Source organism: Rhinolophus hipposideros (assembly GCF_964194185.1).
Source record: "Rhinolophus hipposideros genome assembly, chromosome: 2".
Taxonomy (NCBI): Eukaryota; Metazoa; Chordata; class Mammalia; order Chiroptera; family Rhinolophidae; genus Rhinolophus; species Rhinolophus hipposideros.
In genome coordinates, this window is record NC_138048.1 from 106,892,207 (window position 1) to 106,916,349 (window position 24,143).

General features: G+C 44.7%; 1 protein-coding gene across 2 annotated transcripts in view; it reads right to left on the minus strand.

Annotated features, from left to right (window-relative positions):
• Positions 1-22,469, minus strand: part of DSCAM (DS cell adhesion molecule) — a 656,085-nt gene extending 633,616 nt beyond the window's left edge. For both annotated transcript variants that reach the window (XM_081078404.1, XM_081078403.1), the window contains exon 1: positions 22,337-22,469. In XM_081078404.1, coding sequence (XP_080934530.1) covers positions 22,337-22,379 — 43 coding nt within the window. In that variant the 5' untranslated portion in view covers positions 22,380-22,469. The remainder of the gene's footprint in view (positions 1-22,336) is intronic.
• Positions 22,470-24,143: the final 1,674 nt, after the last annotated feature.

The window sequence follows — 24,143 nt, forward strand, 5'->3', positions numbered from 1 at the left end:
TGTGTCCTCTTACTCCTTATCTCAATTTCAGTTTTGGAAATACAAATTTTTATCAGCAAACAAAGCAAAGGAGTTTCTAATAATCTATTATAAGAAATAATGGTTAATCTAAGGACACACAGATGGTATGTGTGAACAAGTGTGGAAGGTGAGGAGAGAAAGGCAGAGAGAAAAGATTTTTAAAAAGATAAAGAAAAAATAAAGCATAAAAGAAACCACATAAGTCACATGACAAAAAAAAAGACCATGAATGTGAGATAGCAACTGAGTTGTAGATTATTTTGATGTCGAAGTTATACTAAGTTAATTTCTGCTGATTTTAAGAAAGACTTTGGAAACTCACAACTAGGACTAAAAGTTTTAACTTATATTTTTTCTAACCATACCATAGATTTCTATGGAGCATATACATAAATAAGAGAAAATGGGTATTTGGGAGATGCCATTTTATACTGTGCATGTTAAGGTTAATTTAGTTACACTGCATGATAAAAATTATAAATCTTCATACCTGTAGTTAACCCTTCCTCTCCTGGTGACTACAGAACCCAAACAGATTCATATCAAAGGGAACCAAAACTTAGCTCAATTTGCTAGAAAATAACAGATGGTGATGACTACAATGGAACCTTAACCCAAACTCCCTGTCAATTTTTAATTTCTGTATACTTTACTTTCAAGAGAAATGTGAAAACTAGAAGAAATTAAAATTGCTGCCTTCCCCTCGAATTAAGTCGATGGCTTACTCTTTCAGGGTGTGCCCTCTGCTCCGTGCACACTTCAGCCCGTGTCAGTGAATCCTGGGTCACGCTGTGAGAACTCAACCACAGAATGGCTCTTATCAGGGGCTATAAAACCCCTTTCAAGGATTCCATTCTGTCACACAGTTCACAGGCAGGAAAATTTCATAGATCCTCAAAAAAAGAAATAATAGCATGGGTAGTAATTAAGCATATAAGGCTACAAACCCATCCATGCCTTTTGTCTACCAGTAACTCCACTGAGTGAGGAGTAATCCAGACCTGATTCTACCAGTGGTCGAGCTTGAAGCATCCCGACTGAGCTGCCTCTTTATCCATCTTCCCACCTCGGTCAGTACGCTGCCACCCCCACCATCCTAGGGGCAGGCTGCCTCCTTCCCACACCTTGGGGTTGCCCTGCGTTTGGCAACCCTCCCACCAGTCCTCTCTGCGTGGCAAACTTCCCTGCATACCACAGCCAAAATACAGCACTGGTTCCCCACGTGGCTTTGAGATGATGATCTTAACATGTAAACCTTAAATTAAAATGTAATTTGACTTTGAGTTTGCATTCAAGCACCTCCATATTCTGCTCTCTATCCCATTTTTAAATGCATCTTCACTGTGACTCAGCACAGAAACAATGGAGCTACTCCCCTCCTCCTGCACATCCGGGGACGTCCCTGCTGTTCACCTTTATTCCTGCCGGTCTCTTTGCTGCACGCCTTGTCCAGTCAAAACACACACATCCTTAAAAGCCAAGTTGTGAAGCCTACTGCTCCTTGAAGCTCCTTTAAACAGGCTAATCAGAAGGTGGGTCTGCGTTCATACACACGACAGACCTTCCTCTGTACATCCAACATGGCAATCACTGGTATGTCCGGCCTCTTTGTGGCCATGTGCTTGCCCTATCGTCCTTGGGGCTGTGCCATGACCTATGAAAGAGGGAGTGGACTTACTTCTCAAACAGTCCTCAGTATAGTGATTTGCCCTCATTCATTCTGTCAACAAGTGGTCATGGAGCAATCTCTATGCCAGGCCCTGTTCTAGGATCTGGAAACACTGTAATGGACAACATGAAACCCTGCTCTCATGGGCCTCACAGTTTTGTGTATCTAATAGAGGCTCAACAAACACTTGCTAGGAAGTTGCTGAAACAAATATAATTGCATTCCCCCAAATATGTATGACATTTCTATTATTACATAGATATTCAACAAAGCTTGTTTTTTTTAATTAAGGCATTTTTATTGTTATGCCCACAGGAATGGTGTCAGAACTCAAAATTCTAGAGCATAATGCTTGTTGACCTTTCAGTCAATAGGCACGTCTAGCGATTCCACATGAAGAAACTCCTGGCATACAGAGAGATACTGTCTGCCCATTGGGAAAAGAATAATAGGAAATCGAATTAAAGGGAGTGATGACATCAGGCCCCTAAGAGTTACATTCCTCAAAACAGCACTCACTGATTTAGTCATTCAATCAGTGAATACTTACTGGGAACCTGAAGTCTTTAGTTACTCTTCCGGGTGCCTGAGATGCAGAGATGAGCACAACAGACAAAGTTCCTGCTTATCCAGTTGAAAATGAGAGATGACAAACAAACAACTATGTTACCCCAAGCTCCCATGATTAGTATGAAGAAATGCAAAGCATGGCAATGAGAAATAGAATTATAAAGGAGGCCATTTTATTTTAGATCAAGTGGTCTTAGGAGGCCTGTCTGAGGAGGTGATATTTGTGCAGAGAACTGAATGGAGTGAGAAGGTAGAGCATGAGGAGGCCTGGGAGAGAGCATTCCAGGAAAACAAAACAGTGAGTAGAAAGTTGCTGAGACAGGCACAAGTTCAGGACATTGGAGAAAGGCCATTGTGGCTGAAATCAAGGAAGCGTGGTATCGCCAGCCCAAGCCTGGTCATGGAGGCCCTGCAGGGTAGATAGTAAGTAATGCTGGGCTTATTTCAGGAATGATGGGACACCCCTACGGGCTTTGAGCAGAGCACTGACAAGGTCTGATTTACAATTTAAGCAGGTGCACCTGGCTATCGGGTGGAAATCCAACTGTGAGAGTGAGTGGAAGCAGAGAGACCAGTTGCAGGGTTACTGCAGAGATCAGGCAAGAATGAGAGAAGCTCGAATGGAAGTAGAAGTGGAAGAAATGTCCTTGTCTGATAGTAGACTCAGTGGGATATGCCGGTGGTTTGAATATGAGACTGGAGGAAAGAGAGCAGTCAAGGACGAATACTTATGCTCACCTTGGATAACAAAGACCTGGGATAGGAGCAGATGTAGGGAGAAAACCCCAGGAGTTCTGTGTAGACAAGTTAAAGCTTGAGATGCTATAGCATTTCTAAGGGGAGGTGTTGGGTAGGCAGTGGGATTTGAGGGCCTGAATTTGAGCTCAGGGGAAGTCATGGACAGAGATGTGAATACAGAAGCCATCAGCATATAAATGGTATTTAATGCCTCTGCCTAAATTAAATCATATACAGAGTAAGTGTAGATAGGAAGGGAGGGAAAGGGAAAGGGAAGGGAAAGAAGAGGACTGAGAACTGAGCCCCAAGAAGCTGCATCGTTTAGGGTTTGACTAGAGAGAAGTTAGTAAAGACAACAAAAAGAAACCAGTGAGGTAGAACGGAAACCTGGGGTGTGAGTGATATCCAGGATCCCAGAAAGGTGTGTCAAGAAAGAAAGAGGGATCTGCTGTGTCAAAAGCTGCTGAGAGGTCAGGCAAAATGACTAGAACTATGGAGGTCATCAGCGACGATGACAAAAGCAGTTTCAATGGAGTTGTGAAGAAGACACTGCATTTAAGAGAGTTTCAGAGATGGAGAGGTACAGTGAGTTCAGACAACCCAACTCAGCTTGTGTGCAGACCAGCCACTTGTATGTGGTCACCAATAAGACAAATACAGAAGTTGAGATGTTGCTGTAATATTCACGTGTGATCAGTGAGTATAGACAACTTCCAGAATGGCTGACCTCACATGGAGAGTAGTGTGTGGGATAACCTGTGTACCAGGTGTGTACAGTAGGACCTCACGTCAACCTGCAAGAGATTGGAAACTGAAAAACTAATCCTCCCCTCACTTAGTTTGGAAAGCACTAGTATATGCACCTCTTTCCAGTAGTTTTGCTCTAAAGAGTGTAAGAGAAAGGAGGTAGGTGAGGGCAATGGTGACAAGAATGGGGGCTTTTGTTTGTTAGCATGTTGTACATGTTAGTATGTTTACAAGAGAGAACATCATGGTGGTGTGCTACCCAGAAGACAGGAAAACCTGGGGATGCCTGACGTGAGATCATAAATTCAAGAGCAAAGTGGATGGGACATGATGGAATTCTGGACATGGATGGAGGCGTCCATCTTCACAGGGAACAAGGCCATTGCTTCCACTGTAGGGGAGAGAAGGCAATATATGGGTGCTGTAGGGTCTGAAGATAAGTTTCAGTATGAAGCTTTGCCTCAACGTCTAGTAAAATCAGAACGGCCTCAAATGGCCCAGCCATTAGTTATCCTCTACCCTTTTGCCCCCACACAGAAGTCCCCTAACCAAACAACCCAGTTTATCAAGGGACCAGGCAGCGTTCTTGCTTCTTCCTGCTAGCCTGCAGACTTGTGGAATTATTCAAACAAGCCAATCACATCCTCCGCCAGGAACCACAGGGCACCCCACCCTCTTGTCACTATGAAGCCCGCCTCTCACCTCTCCTGGTCATTCACTCTGTTTCCAAGTGAAACCCCTCTGTGGCCCTGAATGGTGTGGATGTCCCCTTCACTGGGGCTGTGAGCATCGACATGTGACTACAAAACTGCTGTGGCTCTCATCTGTCTAGTGTCGGGCATGCAGTGTTCAGGCATCCCCACCACTGAACCCCTCCCTCACCAACAGGAGGAAAGGAAACACTCAAAACAGGTCTAGACAGTGACCGAATGATACATTGAATGTGTGGGGGTGGGGCGGAAGGGGATATTGCAAGTAGTTCATTTCAGTCTTCTGGGTTCTCGGTAAAAGAAATAAGGTCATCGCCTGAGAGTCTGGAAAGGGAAGGGGAGTTTGAGGTCTGTGGCAGAAGGACAAGGTGTGACGTTGTCATCCCACAGAAACAGGAGGTAACTAGGGCAGCCAACTGAGGCAGCTGAGGGCAGAGCTCAGGACTCCTTGGAGGTCTGCGGTCCTAACTTGCCAGGAGGCCAATCAGAGGGCAGAGTGTGGAGTGTTTCTCCCGTCAAGCTCAGCTGCTCCCGTGCAGTGCTGTACAGGCTGTGTGGTGTTGATTCAGGTGTATCCTAAGGTCTAAAGCCTCTGATGCAAGGGAACTCAGGGTAGACGTGAGCACTTGGTGAAATGGGTCAGAGGGAAAGCATTTTAAAGAGAAGCTGTGTGGTAATGGCAGCTGGCAGGTGACTCAGCGACAATGTTCTCAGATCAGCACAGGTTGGAGCCATCTATCATTGTCCACCAGCATTCAGAGGGTTGGATGTTTAATCCAAACGCCATAGAAATAAAGATATGAGGCACAAGCAGCATGTTGGGAAGTGGAGGTGATAGGTGCCTCGTCACGTGGGGTAGGTAGCGTACGCTTCATGATATTTGAGTGACTAAGTATCCTACCTCAGAAATAAGCTGAAATTCTAGAAACATTGCAATTCAAACACACCGTGATACTCCCAAACTGTGCCCACAATGCCACATTTCTCAAGCATCTTCTTAAGAAACTTAAAAAAACAATGCTTGCTATGTGGCTTGTCCCAGCTCCTTGGCATAACTCATACCTCCAGTTCTCCAGATAAGTACGGCCATATAAAATATTGCGTGTGCTCAGGAACTGGCGCAAAAGTCAAGAGCGCGTTACTTGATGAGGAGTTGTGCAGTTAGACGGCCCAAGTTCGGATCCCAAATGTATGACTTTAGGGAAGTCCCTTCACCTTTGTAAGCCTTCACCTTTGTAAGCCTTGATTTCACCCAATTGTAAAATGGTGATGATACGAGTATCTCAAAGACTTGTTTGAATATTCGATGAGATGACACAATAAAGCACTTAGCACAGCTTCTGGCTCATAATAAGAGCTGAATAATTATTAGCAATTATTATAAATAGATTCATTCATCATTCCATAAAAAAAATGACTCTAGGCATTACCTTAGCCATAAACTTGAGGTTACTTCAGGGTTTTAATATCTCGGTGGTCAGGCCCTATGTGGGGACCCAACCTAAGGTTTGTGACATGGCTGACTGGATAGGAATGAAGGAACCTCCATGACAAGGGTCCAACTGGGGGATCCGGGCCATGACTGCATTAGAACCTTGGACTAATGAGCCCCAGGCAGTGTGTGCAGTGAAGGAAGCCACCAATAGACAGAGCTCAATAGATAACAGACAGAGCTCTGCCACCAGCGGAGGGAAGCTTGGGCCGTTCCAGCTCTGAGCACCGACAGAGCTGGGTTATTTTCATCACATCGGGACAATGGAGCCTCCTACACTCCATGGAAGGCAAGGAGGTCATAGGTGAGTAACTGGTTTGAACATCACCAGTTAATGTCAGGGAACAAAGAATGTCACCACAGCTTGCTCATACATATATTATTCTTACTGATTATAAGAGCTTTCGTTTAAGTTCAATCAGTGAGAATGTCTAGGTCGGATTGTCTAAACTCTTCAAGAAACAAATTCCGTGGATAATACTGCAAAATAATTCAAACAAGTCCCGTAGATACTACTGCAGTGATAAGACTTGGACTTGCATTCACAAAACCAATTTGTGTCTTTTCATAAATGCCCCAAATGTTACAAAATTCACATTCAATTTCAGTCTCTCATTACCAATTTCAAAAAATATTTTGGCATTGAGAAAACTGATGGTCAGTTCAGAACAAGTGAAATGTTCTTAAATTGACTTAAAAACAGATATACACTTTGAACTTGAGGATTAGTAAAGATCCTGTCGTGTAATATGAACGTAACATAAATGTTCTCTCCTCTACAGTTTTGAGGACACAAAGAAAAAAACCGAGCGTTGTTAGATGGGCGGGGGGTGAGGGGGGGTTGGGGATAAGGGGAAAGGTGAAGGGATTAGGAAGCAGCTGGTAACCACAAGATGACCTCAGAGTTTTTTGAAAATTAATTTGGGGAACTTATTCAATAATGTTGTAAATATTTTGTTGGGTATCTGATGGACATGCGTCCTATTTGGGAGACCACCTCAGGGATACTGTGGATGCCTGATCATGGCATTGTACACCAGAAGCTAAACATTAATGAATGCCAACTATAATTTTATATATATAATGTGGTGGCTCAGTGTGAGGTCGGAGGGATAGTGGATGGATTTTATATATATAATGTGGTGGCTCAGTGTGAGGTCGGAGGGATAGTGGATGGGGGGAGGGGGGTTCACAGTGTGAGGGATATAAATGATGAACATCTAAGTATTACCTTGTCTTGTACATCTGAAACTAATAAATTTTTTTAAAAATGTAAAAAAAAAAAAAAAAAAGAACAAATAAAAAGAAATGAACTCAAAAAAAAAAAAATGTTCCGTCCTCTAATTTCACTCTCAGGCACACTGGCAATAGGATGTAACATCGCGAAATAGTCCAACATCTGACATGGCTATAAGTTAATTCACCTTCTCTTACTTACCTAATTTAACTCAAGTAAGTACTGAGAGTTGACAAGGAAAAGTAAATGAATCTTCCCCATTTATACACTGATTCATAAAAATAGATAGCTTCTCGGTCTCAAAACAAGTCCTTCCTGGCTCAACTTTAAAGCAAATTTAGTATAATCATTTTCAAAGTTCCAATGAATGCATGTGGCTTTGTTTGAAAAAGCTGAGGTCATGATGTGGAGAAAATAAAGCCCTTGAATCATAGTTCCCATCTGACCATAAGCCAGTGTTCACTCTCTCCAAACCCTGGTCTCATATTCTGTAAAACTAAGATTAAACGTACTCATTTGTTTGACTGAGGATGAGCGGAGACCACAGAGACAAGTGGGTTTGTAAACAGATGTGGGTTTTGGCCTTGTTCTGCCATGTAACAGCTGTGGACAGGCATTACACCACTTAATCCCACCTTATTTACAATGGTGACCATAACAATGCCGACCTCCCAGCTTTGAGCATTATAGGAACTACTATAAACACTTACAGTAGTGCCTCGCACCTTGCAATCAATAGTATCAGCTATTATTGATATTATCATCACGATTATTATAATAATCATAACTAATGCATAAAATATGGTAAGCCAATTGCGTATACAGTTGAGATGCTCCATAAATGTGAATTCACTTTTACTCTCATTCTTTTTTTATGGGAAGAAGTACAAGCAGGATTTCTTTCCTCAAAGAAAACGAAGAGATTTTTGTCTCTACAAATGATATTGCACAATTTTCAGAGTGGGGAGATGTGAAAATCTGAGCAGATATGTTCTCCCTCCATTGTCATTACTCCTGGTGGGTCAGCAGTTCTTAGGATAAGGTACATGGGACCAGTAATGCGCAGTTTCATTTGTGGCCCACTCTTAAAAGAAAGATGCTAAAAGTTCCAGCAAGATCAAATACATGCACATTCTGATTTTTTTTTTTAATGCTACATATTCTAAATACGTTTCTGGTAACCAGACTGACTACTCCGTTATGCTAATGTAAAGGGTGAAAAAAGAGACAGGGTGTAAAGAAAAACCCAATCAGGCTAAGCTGGTCAAACCACAAAAGGAGCCACAGTGAACTCTTGTCCTAGAGCAGAAAACCATTAATAGCAACACTGTCATCATATTTTTCACTCGCGTTCTTTCCTACACACTCTCAATTTTCTTATATCAGAAAGCATTTCATAAGCATTTAAACTCAACAAACATCAAAATCACCAAGACTGAAAAGCACATTCACTAAATGAAAACATTGATGAACAAACACTAACACCTTGAGGGATGCTATTAATAAACCAACCAAACAAAAACAAAATGGTGGAACACGTTAAGGAAATACACACTTGAAATACACATTGAGAACACCCCTCCACGACCCCCACTGACATAGAAACTCACACTCACATAACACTCGGAGTGAAATGAATGCAAACAGGGAGATCCCTCTCCCAGAGAAAAAGGTTTGGGAGACCATGGAGCACATGGCTTCCTCCCCACAGGGCCACTCCCTCCTCTTCCTGTCTCCCTGTCTCTTCATCTAATGGCTTCAAATACTCAGTGCTTCGTCACTAGGTTTCCATATTACTGAGAGGCCTCTGCAGTCCAGCCTTTGCCTGGGAAGGTGGGTTACAAAAACACCCCCTTCCTTTTGCCAGGCACCAAAGAGGATTTGCAGAGCTCTGAAAACAGAAACCCACATCTTCCGGAAGAACTGGCCTCTGTCAAAAGGGTGCTTCGGGCACAAGGTAACCGGGAGAGAGAAAATATAGTCAGAACATTTTGCATAGGGGATTAATCGAATTATCATTTAATCATCCGATCAAACACTAATTAGCATAATCACTTGAGGGGAAAATGACTCAAGGAACCCTCGAAGACCTTGACATTCATGTTCTTAGTGACTGATGAAAACGGGGACACAGATTTGTTTTATTTTTATTCATGAAAGAAAAAGAAAACAGTAAATAGTGTTTAATCAATGACGAGCATTACTAGCTATGATTTTTGTAACCAAAGGAATCACAATTGAGATTCAGAATATCATCCTCTTGCTGGCTCTCCGGGACCAATCCAGCATCCATTCAAAAAGCATAAAACTGATAATTATATTGTAGCAACTAGGCTCTACCCTATTTAGTGTAGGGTTCCTCAACCTCGGCACTACTGACATTTTGGACCAAATAATTGTTTATCATGAGTTGCTGTCTAGTGAATTGTAGGATGTTTAGTTGGGTCCCTGGCTTCCACCCACTGGGTGCGAGCAGCAGCCCCTCTTCCCTAGAGCTGCGATAACAATGTGTCCAGATATTGCCCAATGTCCCCTGGGGGGTGAAATGGCCCCTGGTGAGAACCACCAATTTAACTGAAGAACACCATTTCAGAAGCATACCTTGTATGACATTGATCAAATATAAAAGAAGGGAGTGGGAGTGTTGCATTCCCACCTGCTAAAAATAATAGTAAGTCTAAAATACCTGCCCAAAATAAAAAGCCTAAAACAAGTTCCAAGGGGTTCCATTCAGTTTGTTTTGTATCTCACGGCTCTGTTTGGGGCTTTAGAATAACCCATAATGTCTACACTTGTGCACTTCAGAAAAAATAATTAAATACCATCCTACCTCCATTCAAAGATCTCGAGGGAAACACAGATTTCTAGGGTCACACACACAGGCTGAGAGAACACTGTCCCTTGCTTCCAGACTTCACTGTGCCCTGAGCAGCTGAGGGCCCAGCCGTGTCCCTCCACCTGCCCAGGTGACAGCTAACCACCTGTGATTTAGGAAATCAATACCGAGGCAGTGAAGGCCTCAGACCCCGGGGGAATCTGTCTCTCTTCCTCACTCACATTGTGTGCACATAAGCTCTGATATTAGCTCCCAGTTTCCAAGGAGGGAGACAGAAAGGTGAAAATGGTGGCAACAGACTAAAGACAGAAAACCCTGCCGTTTCTGGCAAATGCGTCTGCACAGCGATAGCTTCATTGCACTGCTTTAAATTGCCTTGGCCGTTGGTCAGGCTGCACCTCCTAAAGTCCATTCGTACTGAGAGATGTTGGGAACCTAAGGGAAAAACACTCAACCCTTATTAAGGTACGTAATAAACATTTCCTGTGGAGTAAGATGACTGGTTCTAATAATAAACCTGAGTCACACAATCTCTCGTTTTTATTTTTTCTAAGGAACGTGTTGAACCATTTACAATTGCTCATGGGTCTATCGCAGGTTATTCCATTTGATGATGGAAATATTTATGCCCGTTCCATGGGGGAGACATGAAGGAAGGTCGTCCTACTTTGCTCGAACTTTAAAAGAGAAGAGTCTGCACAAGGCTCTGTGGGTTGTGAAAACTCCAAATCAGAGAGGAACCATGAGCTATTTTCAACGGAGTTTCTTCTTCACAGACTCCCTTGGGAGAGTTTGTGACTTCTTAAGAGGGTGCCCTCCCCACTTTTTCAAGGGACATAGGTGTAGGAACCTACTGCTGAGAAATAGCGCTACCCTCATTCCTATAATTATGAGGAAGCGGAAGTCACGTTTCTTCAGCCTGCGAGGTCTTTCATGCCGTTTTCTTCTAAAGCAAAAAATCAAAACAGACGCTCTGAAAGAAAATTTCTGTAGTCAATCACAATAAAACCACCAGAGCATAATAACAGCAAACTTGGTTAAGATGCCTAGGTGGGAAAGTTATTTTTAATATGACCTAAAATAGGATCTCAGGACACAAAATGATATTTTTAAGATTCTGAATTTAGGCCTCTCTCCAGCACACATTCCATTCTATTTTAGTTCAAAAATCAAGGACACAATGTTTTGAAAGGATTATTCTGCCACTAATAACTGTCCTCAATTTTATCATATATCCGCCAAGGTCTAAAATGCATATGTATCCTTCCACTCCATTTTCTCTTTTTATGACAACTTAATGCAAGGACACAGGCTTAGTGTGATAAACACAGTTAACTGGGGGGTCATTTACCTACAAGAAGGGAGAGGAAGCCAAGAAAATCTGAAAAAGCCCATAGTCCCAAGTCATTTACAGCTGAGTGTGGAAGGAGCACACACTGATATTTCAATGAAGGCCTGTGGAATACTCCCATGCTGGTGTCAGAAACCTCAAGCTACAAACAGTTTGCTTTCCTGTCCTGTGTCATTCCACCCTAGCTCATCCCTTCAGCTTGTTCAGTGAAGTAACCCAAATGGTTTCCCACTATCGATTTCTTGCTTGGAGCCATGTGGTCACATTTAGGTTGCAAAAGCGCTTCTCTGCTGGGACTCAGGCGGCTAGCAAAGGGGCACGTGTGAGAAAACACAGTGGGACCAAGTCCATAAGTGAAGCCCATGCTAGCAATGAACCTGAATATCAAATATGCTAAGACAATTCAAAACATGGAGTATGTGTACACACACACACACACACACACACACACGTACATATTTGTATCTGTAGATAGCAGATAAATGAGGTCTGACAATTAAGTTTGCGAACTCGTTGCAAGGATGTTGCTAACCTTTTTTGATATCAGAGGGATTATTCATTATGAATTTGTACCAACTGGACAAATCATTAACCAAGTTTACTATTTGGAAGTGCTGAAAAGGCTGCATGAAAAAGTTTAACGACCTGAACTTTTCACCAACAATTCATGGCTCTTGCATCACGGCAATGCACCAGCTCACACGGCACTGTCTGTGAGGGAGTTTTTAGCCAGTAAACAAATCACTGTATTGGAACACCCTCCCTATTTACCTGATCTGGCCCCCGATGACTTCTTTCTTTACCCAAAGATAAAGGAAACATTGAAAGGAAGACATTTTGATGGCGTTCAGAACATCAAGTGTAATATGACAACAGCTCTGATACCCATTCCAGAAAAAGAGTTTCAAAATTGCTTTGAAAGGTGGATTAGGCATTGGCGTCAGTGTTCCCCAAAGGGAGTACTTCAAAGGTGACTGTAATGATATTCAGCAATGAGGTATGTAGCACTTTTTCTAGAATGAGTTCGCAAACGTAATTGTCCAACCTCAAAAACATAAATGATTTTCAAGCTACTAGCAACCCAAACGAGAAGTGCCCCAGGTAGGATCCCATTTCCCTCTACTCAGGGTCTTCCCTATTACCAGCCTTCATTTCCAACTCTCCCCAAATCTTCCTAACTCCACACAAACACCCCCCCAATAAATCACTCAATGAAGAGTTCCCCAACAGTACCTTGGGGTTCACCTGAAACTTTATTGGGTTGACTTTCTAGCTAATGTTTGACCTTCTCTACGTCAAGCAGGGGCCAGGCAGCCCCTTTTCCAGAGCCTCCTGGATCTGAATAACAATCCAAATTCCTAGGCCACATATACCCCATGGCTGCAGAACCAGACTCCATGGTGGTCAGAGTTGGCGGAGAAACCCTATAAAAAACTATATAAACTATCAGGGGTGCTTTACAGTCTAGTTGAGGGGCCTCTGTGGGGGTGGAGAAAAGATGACAAAGGTACAGGTCAGAATTTGACCTGAGGAGATTTTCAAACTAGAGCCCATTCCCAAAATGGTGCCAGCATCAGAATCTGAAGGGGGTCTCATGAGGGGCATATTAACAAAAACAGGGCTCAAGCTGTCAAGACGTGGCCTAGGGAAAGCCTGCATCCTCCTTCCTTCTCCTCTCACATTCCTGCTGTCCTAACATGGAGGCTGGTGCAGCCCCTTCCTCCATGCTCTTGGTCTTCTCATAACTTTTACTTCCATTGCCTCAAGTATCTGATAACACAGAAACCTACAGCGTATTCTCATGCTCCCATCTTCAGTGATGGGGCAATGGGAGTGGGGGGGGAGAATGAGGGGTCCCTTGTGACTATTAACAAGGGATGTGGGGTTGTTGTGATGGTGATGTGAGATCCCATGAGACACAGATGAACCAACCACTGATCAAAGTAATTACCCAAAAGAAATGCCAATATCACCGCTAGGTCAAAATTTTTCTACCCATGTTTCTGTATAAATATCCATCAAGCCTACCGTAAAACAGTAGCCACCAAAGTTTTAATGGCTATTGATTTCAGTGAATCATAATACGTCTGGTAATTGACCATCCTACTCACTTTCTGCTACCATATCAAGGTACCAGAGACTGCTAACTTGGGTTTTACCAATCTTGAATAATTTATGAATGAAAAATTCTGTTCTTTAGGAAGCATTTCTCATTTTTTATGAATTTCCTTTTCAATGGTCAATGGACTAGACAAATGACTACCCTTTGCAGGAACTAGCAATGATGAGGTCCAGCAGGGGTGATACAATTATTATGGTACCCTCTCTATGGTGTCAGGTTGTCTGTTTCGAGAACAGAGGCAGTTGTTGTTGGGGGTTGTCAGCTCTTTCCTGAGTCTCACATGTAATATTACAAAGCATTTTTATTTCTACCCTGGCAGCTACAAATCAGTTATTAAAAATGCTCTACAACTGATATTAAGAAATAAACACTGTAATTATGCAGACTGGGGTTTGGGGTTTTCTGTGTCCTGTGGGAACCCAAGATCAAATCATGCCACAGGAGGGCTACTGTGGAGAGAAGAAATGGATCTGTGGTTTCTCTAATGAGGAAGTATGTTTACTCAAAAGTTTCCACAATACCGCTCGGGTCCTGCATGTAGAAAAAAAGCAAAGGGTGGGAGAGATAAAATTTAAAAGCACATAGAATTGCAGTGGTTCAAATTATCTGCAGACTTTACTTTTGTCTTATGATATGATAGTGGAAATTTTCCCATCACCCTAAAGTTTGTCCAACAAGTGAAAAAACAGGACTCATGAGAAAAATCAATGTTTTGCTCAGTATTAGGGAAAGGAATCAATGGTAAGAGTCACTAGTGCCATCAGCTATTGCAAATGACATGGCCCCTCAGTTTGTGACACAGGCTACCTCAGTCAGCACCCTGTCTACCCAAGGTGACTTATTCGCCTGCTTCTGACCTCAGCTTAATGTGATCATCGTATTGGTCCCATGAGGATGAAGAGGCACCTGGGGACTCTGACACTTCACTGGGAGTGTCATCATCACTGTTGTTTTGCAACAGCACTCAACAATTTGAGAGTCTGGGTATCTGGAAAGAACTATAAACTGACTCTCACTGTATTTATGTACAGTGGGCAACAAGAAGAATTGCTGAAATTCTGTGTAAAACCAAGCCTGAAACTGTTCCCTGGTTCCTCATTTTAATTTTAAAAGAGGCAAGGCTGCTATGAATCAAAGGTGGTAATTTGTTCAAATCTCTTTCTACCACCTTGTCAAACATGCCCATTCCCCAGCCTGGGGAGAGTGGCTCCAAAACAACCCATTTTACAGATGGTTCTTCATATAATAAAAGGCATCATGTTGGGGTAGGTCAGGACCTGGCTTTTGTCCAGATTCCCAACCCATAAGCCAAGCATTATTTCCATACAAATTCACGGATTTTACTCTAAATAGAAAATACAGTCCACTTACAACTAGTAAAGCCAAAATATTACAAGGAACAGATGCCGTCCTAGGGAGGAAGACTATTTTTAAGAGAAAGTGTGTTCTTTTTCCTTTGTCCAGTAACATGTATGTCAACCCAGCAGCCTGTGGCGACATTGCCTGCCCCATCTGCATGACTAATGAAAGAGCATACACCACAATTTAAATCTCCAGAATTGAACATCTGGTTAACATGAAAGCACCTGTGACGATCAGAAGATCCTAAATTGGAATGCTTCTCCCAGCAATTGTTCTATGATAAACATGCATGTGGATTCTGCCCTTACTTTCTGCCGTTGAACGTCTTCCAGAAAGGCAATGCTTATTGTCAAATAAATGTTTGTAGCAGTCCTGTGAATCCAACATCCTCCCTTCACCCAAGCACCAGTTTCAAATAATACATAGACTGGCTCCCCACCCCCTGCTACCCATGTCTTACGTGGACGTAAACCCTGAAAGCATTTCTAGAATGTTCTGCAGAGTCAAAGCGATTCTAAATAGATCAGCAAGGGTTGCTTCGCTTTTTGCCTCCTCCAAAAATTCAGTATGGTTCCGGGAAGTGAGGGGAAGCCAGCATTAGTACGAAGGTGATCTCTCGCGTTTTCAGTTCTTTCTTTCCTCTCTCAGCCGCTGCATTTAAAACCGGCTTTCTATAAATAGGACTGCTTGCTCACTCTTAAATCTTACTCACTGTCTTCTGCGTAAAAATAACTTAAGTAGGGATGCATGCAAGATTCATTAATCCCCGTCATTTTGTCTCTGGGTAGTCGCTTCTTTCCTTCTTATCATATTATATATCTTGTCAAGACCATTCATCCACTTTCTGTTTAACCATGATACATATTTACATAATCCAGGGGGCTTAATGACTAAAAATTAATCCAATTCAATGGTTTTTATTTAAAAATTGTAGGTACTGATCAACATAGAAAAACAGACCTCCAAAAATCAAAATACGATAAATATTGCATTCTTAAAATCAAACATTGCATGGCTAAAATCAAAATTTTAACAATGATTGAGACACACTCCTTTCATGTTACTTTGATGAAGAAACAAACTTTTACATTTGGTTCTGCTGCAAAAATAAGAAAAAAAGATGATGAGAAATCCATAAATTAATAGGATACTTAAGAAAATAGTGTGAGTTTTTTGTTTGTTTGTTGTTGTTTTTTTTTGGTTTTGTTTTTGAGACAATTAAGTCCTAAGAACTGAGCTTTATTTTGATGTCCTGGGTGGCTCTTTGATAAAGCAATGAATTCCCAAGAAACCCCAGGGAAACGTATGTGTGGGTTTGATGTTTCTGACTGGTGTTCAGAATGAGACAGGGCATTACACACCGTAGAGGATTTTTGAACCACCCCACATGGCAGCACACGCTTGACAGGGAGGGGTCCAGTGCATTTACGACCCTCCTTTCCATGACATGTGACCCACTCCAAGCAGGAAGGGCGCCCAAAACAATCCCGTCATGTTATGTAACTAACGAATTCCCAACGCATATTCCAATGTGAATCTGTTTTGAAAAACTGAAGAAAAATGCCCCAGAAGCAGTTTTACAAAATAAACTCCTCTATAGCGATGGCGTCAGTTTGTCAGGAGGAGATGGCTGGAGCTGAGGAATTCACACAGTGGCTTAGGTACATTTCTCACAATGGTTTATATGTTAGCATTAGAAATTGAGGCCAGCAAGGAGCAAGGAAGAAGATAGAGGCAGGAGAGAGGAGACGAGGTTTCGGAGGGAGGAGGGCTCGCTGCATGGCTTGTCCCTCCTTCACGCAGGCACTGAACAGAGATGGCCACTGCCTCGGCGCATGTGCTCTGCGCACGCGTGGGTCAGGACGCGAGGGGGCATCGCACCTGTGGACCTTACTGTCCAGGGAGGGAGGCAGTCACTAACTGAATAAGCACCACATAGATAAACAGAGTGACAGATTGCCCTAGACACTATCAAGGGAACATACAAGGCTTTACCTGCATTTACAGAGGACAAAGCAGGAATCTAATTTGGGGGAGCAGGTCTGAGAATCCAGTCCTTGCGAACATCCTGGTCAGGGGCTAGCTAACCCTTGAACCAAAACCAGTGTGTGCACCCGCCCCGTGGTGCTTCCTGCCTCCCACCTTGGTAGATGGTGCATGCCTGTAGAAGGGGCTGCACCCTGAGAATTCAGAACTAGTGTCCTAGTGGGTACATGTCCGGTTGCTGGAATCTTCCATCCTCATTGTCTTATCTTAACCCATAAATGCAGTGAGAAAAATGCAACTTTGAATTTTCTCACATTGTCAAAACATGAAAGAAAAGAATATAAATATAGAGGGGGAGGAGCAGGGAGAGAGAAGAGGAGAACATCTGTGCCCAGCTCTCAGGAACGCGAAGAGTTAACGCGCGGTCTAGGCAAACAGGTGCTGCCCAATTTGCCTGGGGGTGGAGAGAAGGGGGCTCCTGGCCTGGCAGCCTTGAGACTGACGGACTGCAGAGGAGCTGAGCGCCAGCTTCACCCCTGTCACCATCAGCAGGAGGAGAAAAGCCAGTGGCGCGTCCTGGAATGACATTGGAAGGTCAGCCAATCCAGCGCGGGGCTGCTCCTGGAGCTGCCACCTCGGAAAAAAGATTGCACGCAGGCCTGGCAGGGCTCCCCTGCCAGTTTGAAAGGGGGTATGCAAGTGCACCGGCAGCGAGCCCTCCAGCCCCCAGACACCCCTTTGCCCTTCTATACACCTTCTGGATTTCAAAATATCGCTTTCAATATGGTCCTGCTTTGTAATATTGGAAACAAAGACGGCTGGCTGGACCCTGCCTGGCCTGCTGTGCTGCTGGCCTTCGCATCGCCCCCCTCAGAACGGACTCCCTGACATGGGAGTCTGGGCGCGGGGAACGTGAGAAACTGAGGGGAGGAAAGCCTCTAACCAGGCACACAGCATCTCTCCCTCGGAGGCAGAGGCAGCGGTGTCACCAGCTCTGCTGAAGGCTGCAGCAGTCTTGTGAGGTTTGCCGCCCACTAGTGTCCTATGGCAGGGACACAATTGACATGCAGGTAGGACCACCTCACTCTCTCCCAGGCTGGTCACCAAGAGCCAGCATGCTCTTCAGCACAGCCGCCAAGAAAATGCCCAGACACAGTGGTCTGCACAGGGTCCCCCAGGTCCCTGTCTGCTCTGCTCTGTGCTCCAGACTCACGGGGAAACCAGGAGAATGGGAGTGCTGGTCTCTGAAAATGCTACTCCAGGCTCTGCCTAACCCCATGCTAAACGTGCTATTTTCCCTGCTTATTAATTATGAATGAGGCACATTCATAATGTCACCCACAGAAGTCAACTCATTTCATGAAATTTAGATGCCATGGATTCTATAAACGCATTCACCGAGAACGCCATCCTTTTATTTTTCAAACATAAATTTCCGGTCTCCTGCAGTGTTCACTGGTCTCTCTTTACAAAATGACCTTCCCCATCTCTCTCTCTCTCTCTCTCTCTCCCTCCCCATCTCTCTTCCCTTTACATGGCGTTTCCATGCACACTGCCCTGAGTCTCTTTAGGAAATACTCATTACACCTCATCCCAGACACATCAATGATAAAACATTCTGACAGCTACATGGAGGTCCAGGAATTTCGGATTTAAATTAGCTATTTTTTCATCAAAAATTCTTCCCACTACCAGCGTGCTGGATCGTACCAGCTCTGCCCAGGGAGTCACTGGTCCCCTGTGGCAGCAGTGAACAGTGGTCATGCCAAAGTGTCATCCAGAAGGGAGTCAAGGAGCGGGGAAGGATCGGCTGGCATTTACTAAAGGTCTGCATGGCATTTTGTTTTCCTACAGAGAGCATTTTGTAGAGACATGCAGCTTAAGGGTTCCAGAAATTTTTGATGAACCCTGAGATTCTGGGATAGAATTTGAGTCTGCTTAATGAAAACAGGGGAGGGCGGAGGAGAGAAGGCCCTGAAATGATTCACCTGATAATAGTTTTTACTTACATATATTTACATGAATTAAAGAAAAATCATCTTAAAAGCTATGCAAGTGCATTTGTACTCACAAAGGTCTGCTTCTAAATTCACATAAAACACCAAGTTCACGGCCTGTAATTCCTTGTGGTGAAGCGGTGAAGCCTGAAGGGTGCTAGACACCCCATTTTCTCTCCGACTAGCACCCTTCCCTCGCCCACCACCACACCCTCACTATTGTCCACCAACTCCCTGCAAACAGCAAAGCAGCAAAGCACCCGATTCCACGGCTCAGGAAAAGGTGACAGGTACATAAAACAGAGATGTAAGGGTGGGAGCAAAAATATATCATCTACAATAAACCTGCTTGTTATTCCTTATTGTGCTTGTCCAAAGGCCTGCCTTTGCTTCTCACAAGAATTCTAAGCTAGAATGGGCTCGCTGGGGTTAAAACCAAGAGAAATGGGGATACAAGACAACGCAGTGTGATGCTGTCCTGAGCAGACAGGGAGGGACGTGTGTGCATGTGTGACGACACATAGATGGACCTCATCTCCTTGCACTGCAACCGAAGGTCTCCCGCCACGATTTCTGGAACATTGCAGAACAAGTTCACTGCTTTCACTGTGGTGACTGCACCTAATCAGGTGAGGTCATTCATTCAAGGATTTAACCCATGATGGACTTCTCATTTTTTTACCCAAAATACGAACTGCAGCCTGTCCAGCCATCCTGCTTTCATTAAGAAATGAATGTAAATCCCATTACATCTGTAGGGAGAACGCTGCTGTCTCCTGTTAAAATGCAGATATATCACGGGTTTCTTATTCTGTTAGCACCCCGACACATCCAACTGCATAATATTTTACAAATGGAATTTTTAAAATTATGTCAGACATTTTGATGTTTGAGGCCTCGTGCTGATCAGGTTAGGCATTCGAATTCATAGGTCCTTGATCACACATGTTCAGGAATTTTTCAAAATTAAGGCAGCCCAAAATACGACAGTTGCTGAAAAAAATTATTTCTCTATTTTTTTTCAAGTCTCATTCAGATAGGTAGGAACCATTGAATTTTACATTTTTGACATAGGGTCCTATGAACAGGCAGCCTTGAAACTGGACCCATTTTATTTTTGCTATGACTAGATCTTTTAGGATCCTTTGCATATCATGCACTGAACACTGAACATCATTCATTGAAAAATTATTTAAAGCTAGTCCCCCAAAATGAAAGAGCTCAATGCTCTACAGTCAGGCTTTTAAAATTATTATTATTATTATTATTATTATTATTATTTTAATGCTTGACCTTATGAAGAGAGGGCCATTTTTATATAAGAGCCTCTCACAGCCTTCTGGTAGGTAGGATCAGAACACGTTATAGAGTAAAATATCCATTTGCAGGTGTGCTCCATATCTTATGTTGTGAAATCTACCTGTATTCATTACAGTAGCAATGACAGTGATTAGCAATCAACATTAAAGGTCTTTCTTGAAAAAGGTGTAACAAGATAATGCTCCCAGGACTTGGTATGTCTATGTATACATATGCTTTCCATCTATTCTCCTTCTAGTAGAATGTTGGAGGTTTTATACAATTTTCTCACTCTATATGACTCTTTTATGGTTATTTTAGTATGAACACTGATTCAGAAGTCACACATAAGTACAGCATCTCTGTACCAGAGCCTGTATCAGAAATTCTTCCATACGATTTTGGTCATATCTAACTGTGGAACTGTAGAGTAGGTACTGACAGACTGACAGCCAGAAGCACCGTCTCTTCCATCATCCTGAGACACGTACTTCCCAATCGGATGGAAATTGTGTTTCATCCTGCAACCCAGGCCTCTCCCACAAGCCGGGGTGTACGCCCTGACGGGGGAGGCAGGCCGTGTGGCACTGGAACACGTAGGTGAGCATTTCTGCATTCTCTCCAAGTCACAGCAGCATCAAGGGCTCACCTCCATGCACCACCACACCTTAGCCAGAGCAGATCTCTCCCCCCAGGTAAATTCCCGTGAGGCTGCAGAAGAGGTGTGTAGTGCCCTCTGGGAAAGATGGGTGTCATGTCAGAACTTGTTGCAATTCTTTCCTGCTAGGAAATCTCCAAATGAAAGTTTTGAACACTTTGCTTTAGGTTATATTAGAAAGCTAAGTATCATTTTAATGGGAATTTCAGGAGTTCCTTCCTTCAGCTCAACCTTTCCTTAGTCATTTTTTATTTTATTTTTTTAATTTTACCAAGTTTATGTGTTTCCTCTGGCCTGTTGGTGTGTTGATTCTTTTAGTACTATCTAGATAGGCAGAGAAAATGTACTTCCCATAGAGCTAACCTCACAGCTTCCCTGTGCACCACCTTCCAGGAAAATCTTAGAGCTTCCCCCTTGGCTTCTGGTATTTTCTCACCAGGCTGAGATTTCCTCTCTCTCTCTTCTCTCTCTCTCTCTCTCTCTCTCTCTCTCTCTCTCTCTCTCTCTCTCTCTCTCTCTATCTCTTTCCCCCTCCCTCCCTCTTTCCCTCCCTCCTTCCCTCCCTCCCTCTCTCCTGGGTAGGGATTCTGCTTAATGCTTTAATTCTAACTGTCAGCAAGTCATACATTTTATGCAGATTTGTGTTCCAAAAATTGAAATGGGAATTGACGCGGTAGCTACTCCCAGGCAATGCCGAGTGATGACAATTTCCTCTCGCTCCCGAATAAGAGAAAGCCATTCATACATGTAAGTTCATATTTACGCGGTGACAGGCAAAGGAAGGTGCAGTCACACTTGCTAATTGGGTCTGACTCAGTCAAGAGCAATAGCTTTTCAAATACCCAGGAAGAAAGCATTTCAAAATGCACTGCTGGGTGGGAACGAGGAAAGCAAGGCTATTTACAATATTCACTGATTGGATTTTTACAACTATACAGGTGTCTTTAAAAATGTGTCCACATTTCGGATGATGTAATGCTTATGAGTGCGTCTTTTTACATAAATGCCTGTGAGAAGTGTGTAGTAGCAAGGGGAGGGGGGTCGAAGGACAGCTCTTTTTCTTAAAGCTTTCTTCACTGCTGCTGCGGCTGAATTGTAGCCGAATTAAATGCTCACAAAGCTTTGAATCTGAAGGCAAAGCTCTTCCCTGACCCCTCCACCTGCCTGCACTTGGAATGCCACGTCCCTTTGAGGTTGTCATGTGTCAAAGTGCCCATCTTGCCGTCTCTCCTCCGCTCACCAAACCAGCTTTATTCTGAAGGAGGTAGCTATCTAGTGCCGGAGTTAGCTCCGAGCTGTCACTTTGCAAGGTAAGCGCCTCTACATGATTACAGAGCAAATTCCCCCCTCCCCACCCCCGGCCTCTCTTCATTGCCTGCACTCCTCCCAAAGGAAATAAAAATCACTTAAAATATATAAAAGCATGAACATGTAAGCACAGATGGGGGGGGGGAGACAGGGAATCATTTCATCCATGCAGCCAGTGACCCGCACGCCGGTCAACACCAGAAATAACACCCACCACCCACCCAAAGGCTCACCATTCGCGAAGCTCTGGAACAAGGAGAGGGCCAGTATCCACATGCCCCTGCTGCTCACCGGCCTCCCGCGAGCGACGCGCCGGCCTCGCCCCCCGCGCGCCGCCCGGCTCCGCTCACGCGCCACCTGCCCGGGGGCCGCCGCCCGCCCGCCCGCCGCCGCCGCCGCTGCCCAGCCGCCCGGGCCGAGGGCTGCGCTCCCCGCGCGCCGCGCTCCCGCACACCCGCTCCCGGGGCTGCCGCCCAGGGGCGCCGTCAGCTCAGGGGGCCGCGGGCAGGTCGGCAGGTGCGCAGGGCCGCGGACGCGGGCGTGAGCTCATCCCGGGCGCCCGGCGCCCCGACTGCGCAGCAAGCGGCCTCGCGCGCCGGCCCTCAGCCCCCACGGCCAGGCAGCAGGCGGGCGGGCAGGCGCATCTTTCCTCTGCCGGCCCGAGGCACAGGGCTCCGCGCTCACCTTCCCTGCCTGGGAGGCGGGCGGGCGGGCGCGAGCGGCGGGCGGAGGCGAGCGGCCCCCCCTCCCCTGGCCCTGGCCGCCGGGCGCTCCGCAGTCGTGCAGCGCAGCCGAGAAGTGGAGGCGGACTGGAGGCAGGACGGCGAGCGCGCCGCCACCGCACGGTCACGCACAGTCATCAGAACGCATTGCTTGGAGGCTCAAATAATCGTGTCAACGGTCCGTTATTTTTAGGGATTTTCTTGCGGGTGCACATAAGCGAGGGCCAGGGGTGACTATTCCGGAAGGTTGTCCGCTAAGCCGAGGTGACCATGAAATACATGTTGGCACTGTTAATAAAATGTGCAGCTGGATTCCGATTTCGGATTTACTGTCATAAAAGTCCAGTTCATTTGCCTGGAGGGAATGACGTGTCCAAATCTTCGCGACTCCTGTAAAGATCTCTGTGGTTCCGGGAGCTAATTTTTAATTATCTCAGATACGCTGTAGACTACAAACATGGGCAACTCTAATTTTGCTCTCTGAATGGCGCAAAAAATTATTGAAATTGCTGATGATTTGAGTAACTCCAAACATATAAGCCCTGCCACAGTGCTGTGAAAAGCCCATATGATAACACTTCCTGAATATTCTGTAAGGTTCTTGAAGTCATAATAATATTTAAATGAAAGCTCTAAAAAGCTAATGCATCTATATTCCATCACTTCGCAAAATAATGACCAACAGGGCTGGAATGCACCCCAATTTAGGATCCCAGGTAGAATGCTCTCAGGCAGGGCATAAAGACTGGGGAGGAATACTTGGGGGGGGGGAGCAATCTCACGGGAAACGAGTGGGCTTCCTGGGCACTGGGTGTCTTCTGCCCAGGCCCCATGTGCCCCTCCAAACACAAAAGGGGAATTATGGATACCTAGAACAGGTCACAAATAATAGGAAAAGCAGATGGGGAGGCAGAAACAAAATGGTGCTTTACCCGACTTGGGCACAAGATGGCCAGGCCTTGTGTACAAGGAAGGGCCAGCCGAGCCTGTGATGCTGCGAGCTCACCATCACTCTGCAGCTGCAGGTGGTCACGTGCTGCTGCCCACTCAGGACCTCAGCCCAGCCCCGCAGCCCTGCCCTATCACACACCCCAGTGTCCTCTGGCTTTGTTTGCGCAGGGCGCTCAGACGCTGGTCTTTCCTAAATGCTGTCCCGGAAGGCAGGCAGTGGGGTGTTTTCTGCTCCTGCACCCAGCTCCCCACCCACTCATTCAGTTCACAAATCCATAACGGCACACCAGCCACCTGTAAAGCTCCACTCAGCCTTAATAGTTAGGCAGTCGAGCCGTAGGGTCAGGTGCAGCCAGGGTCAGAGCAC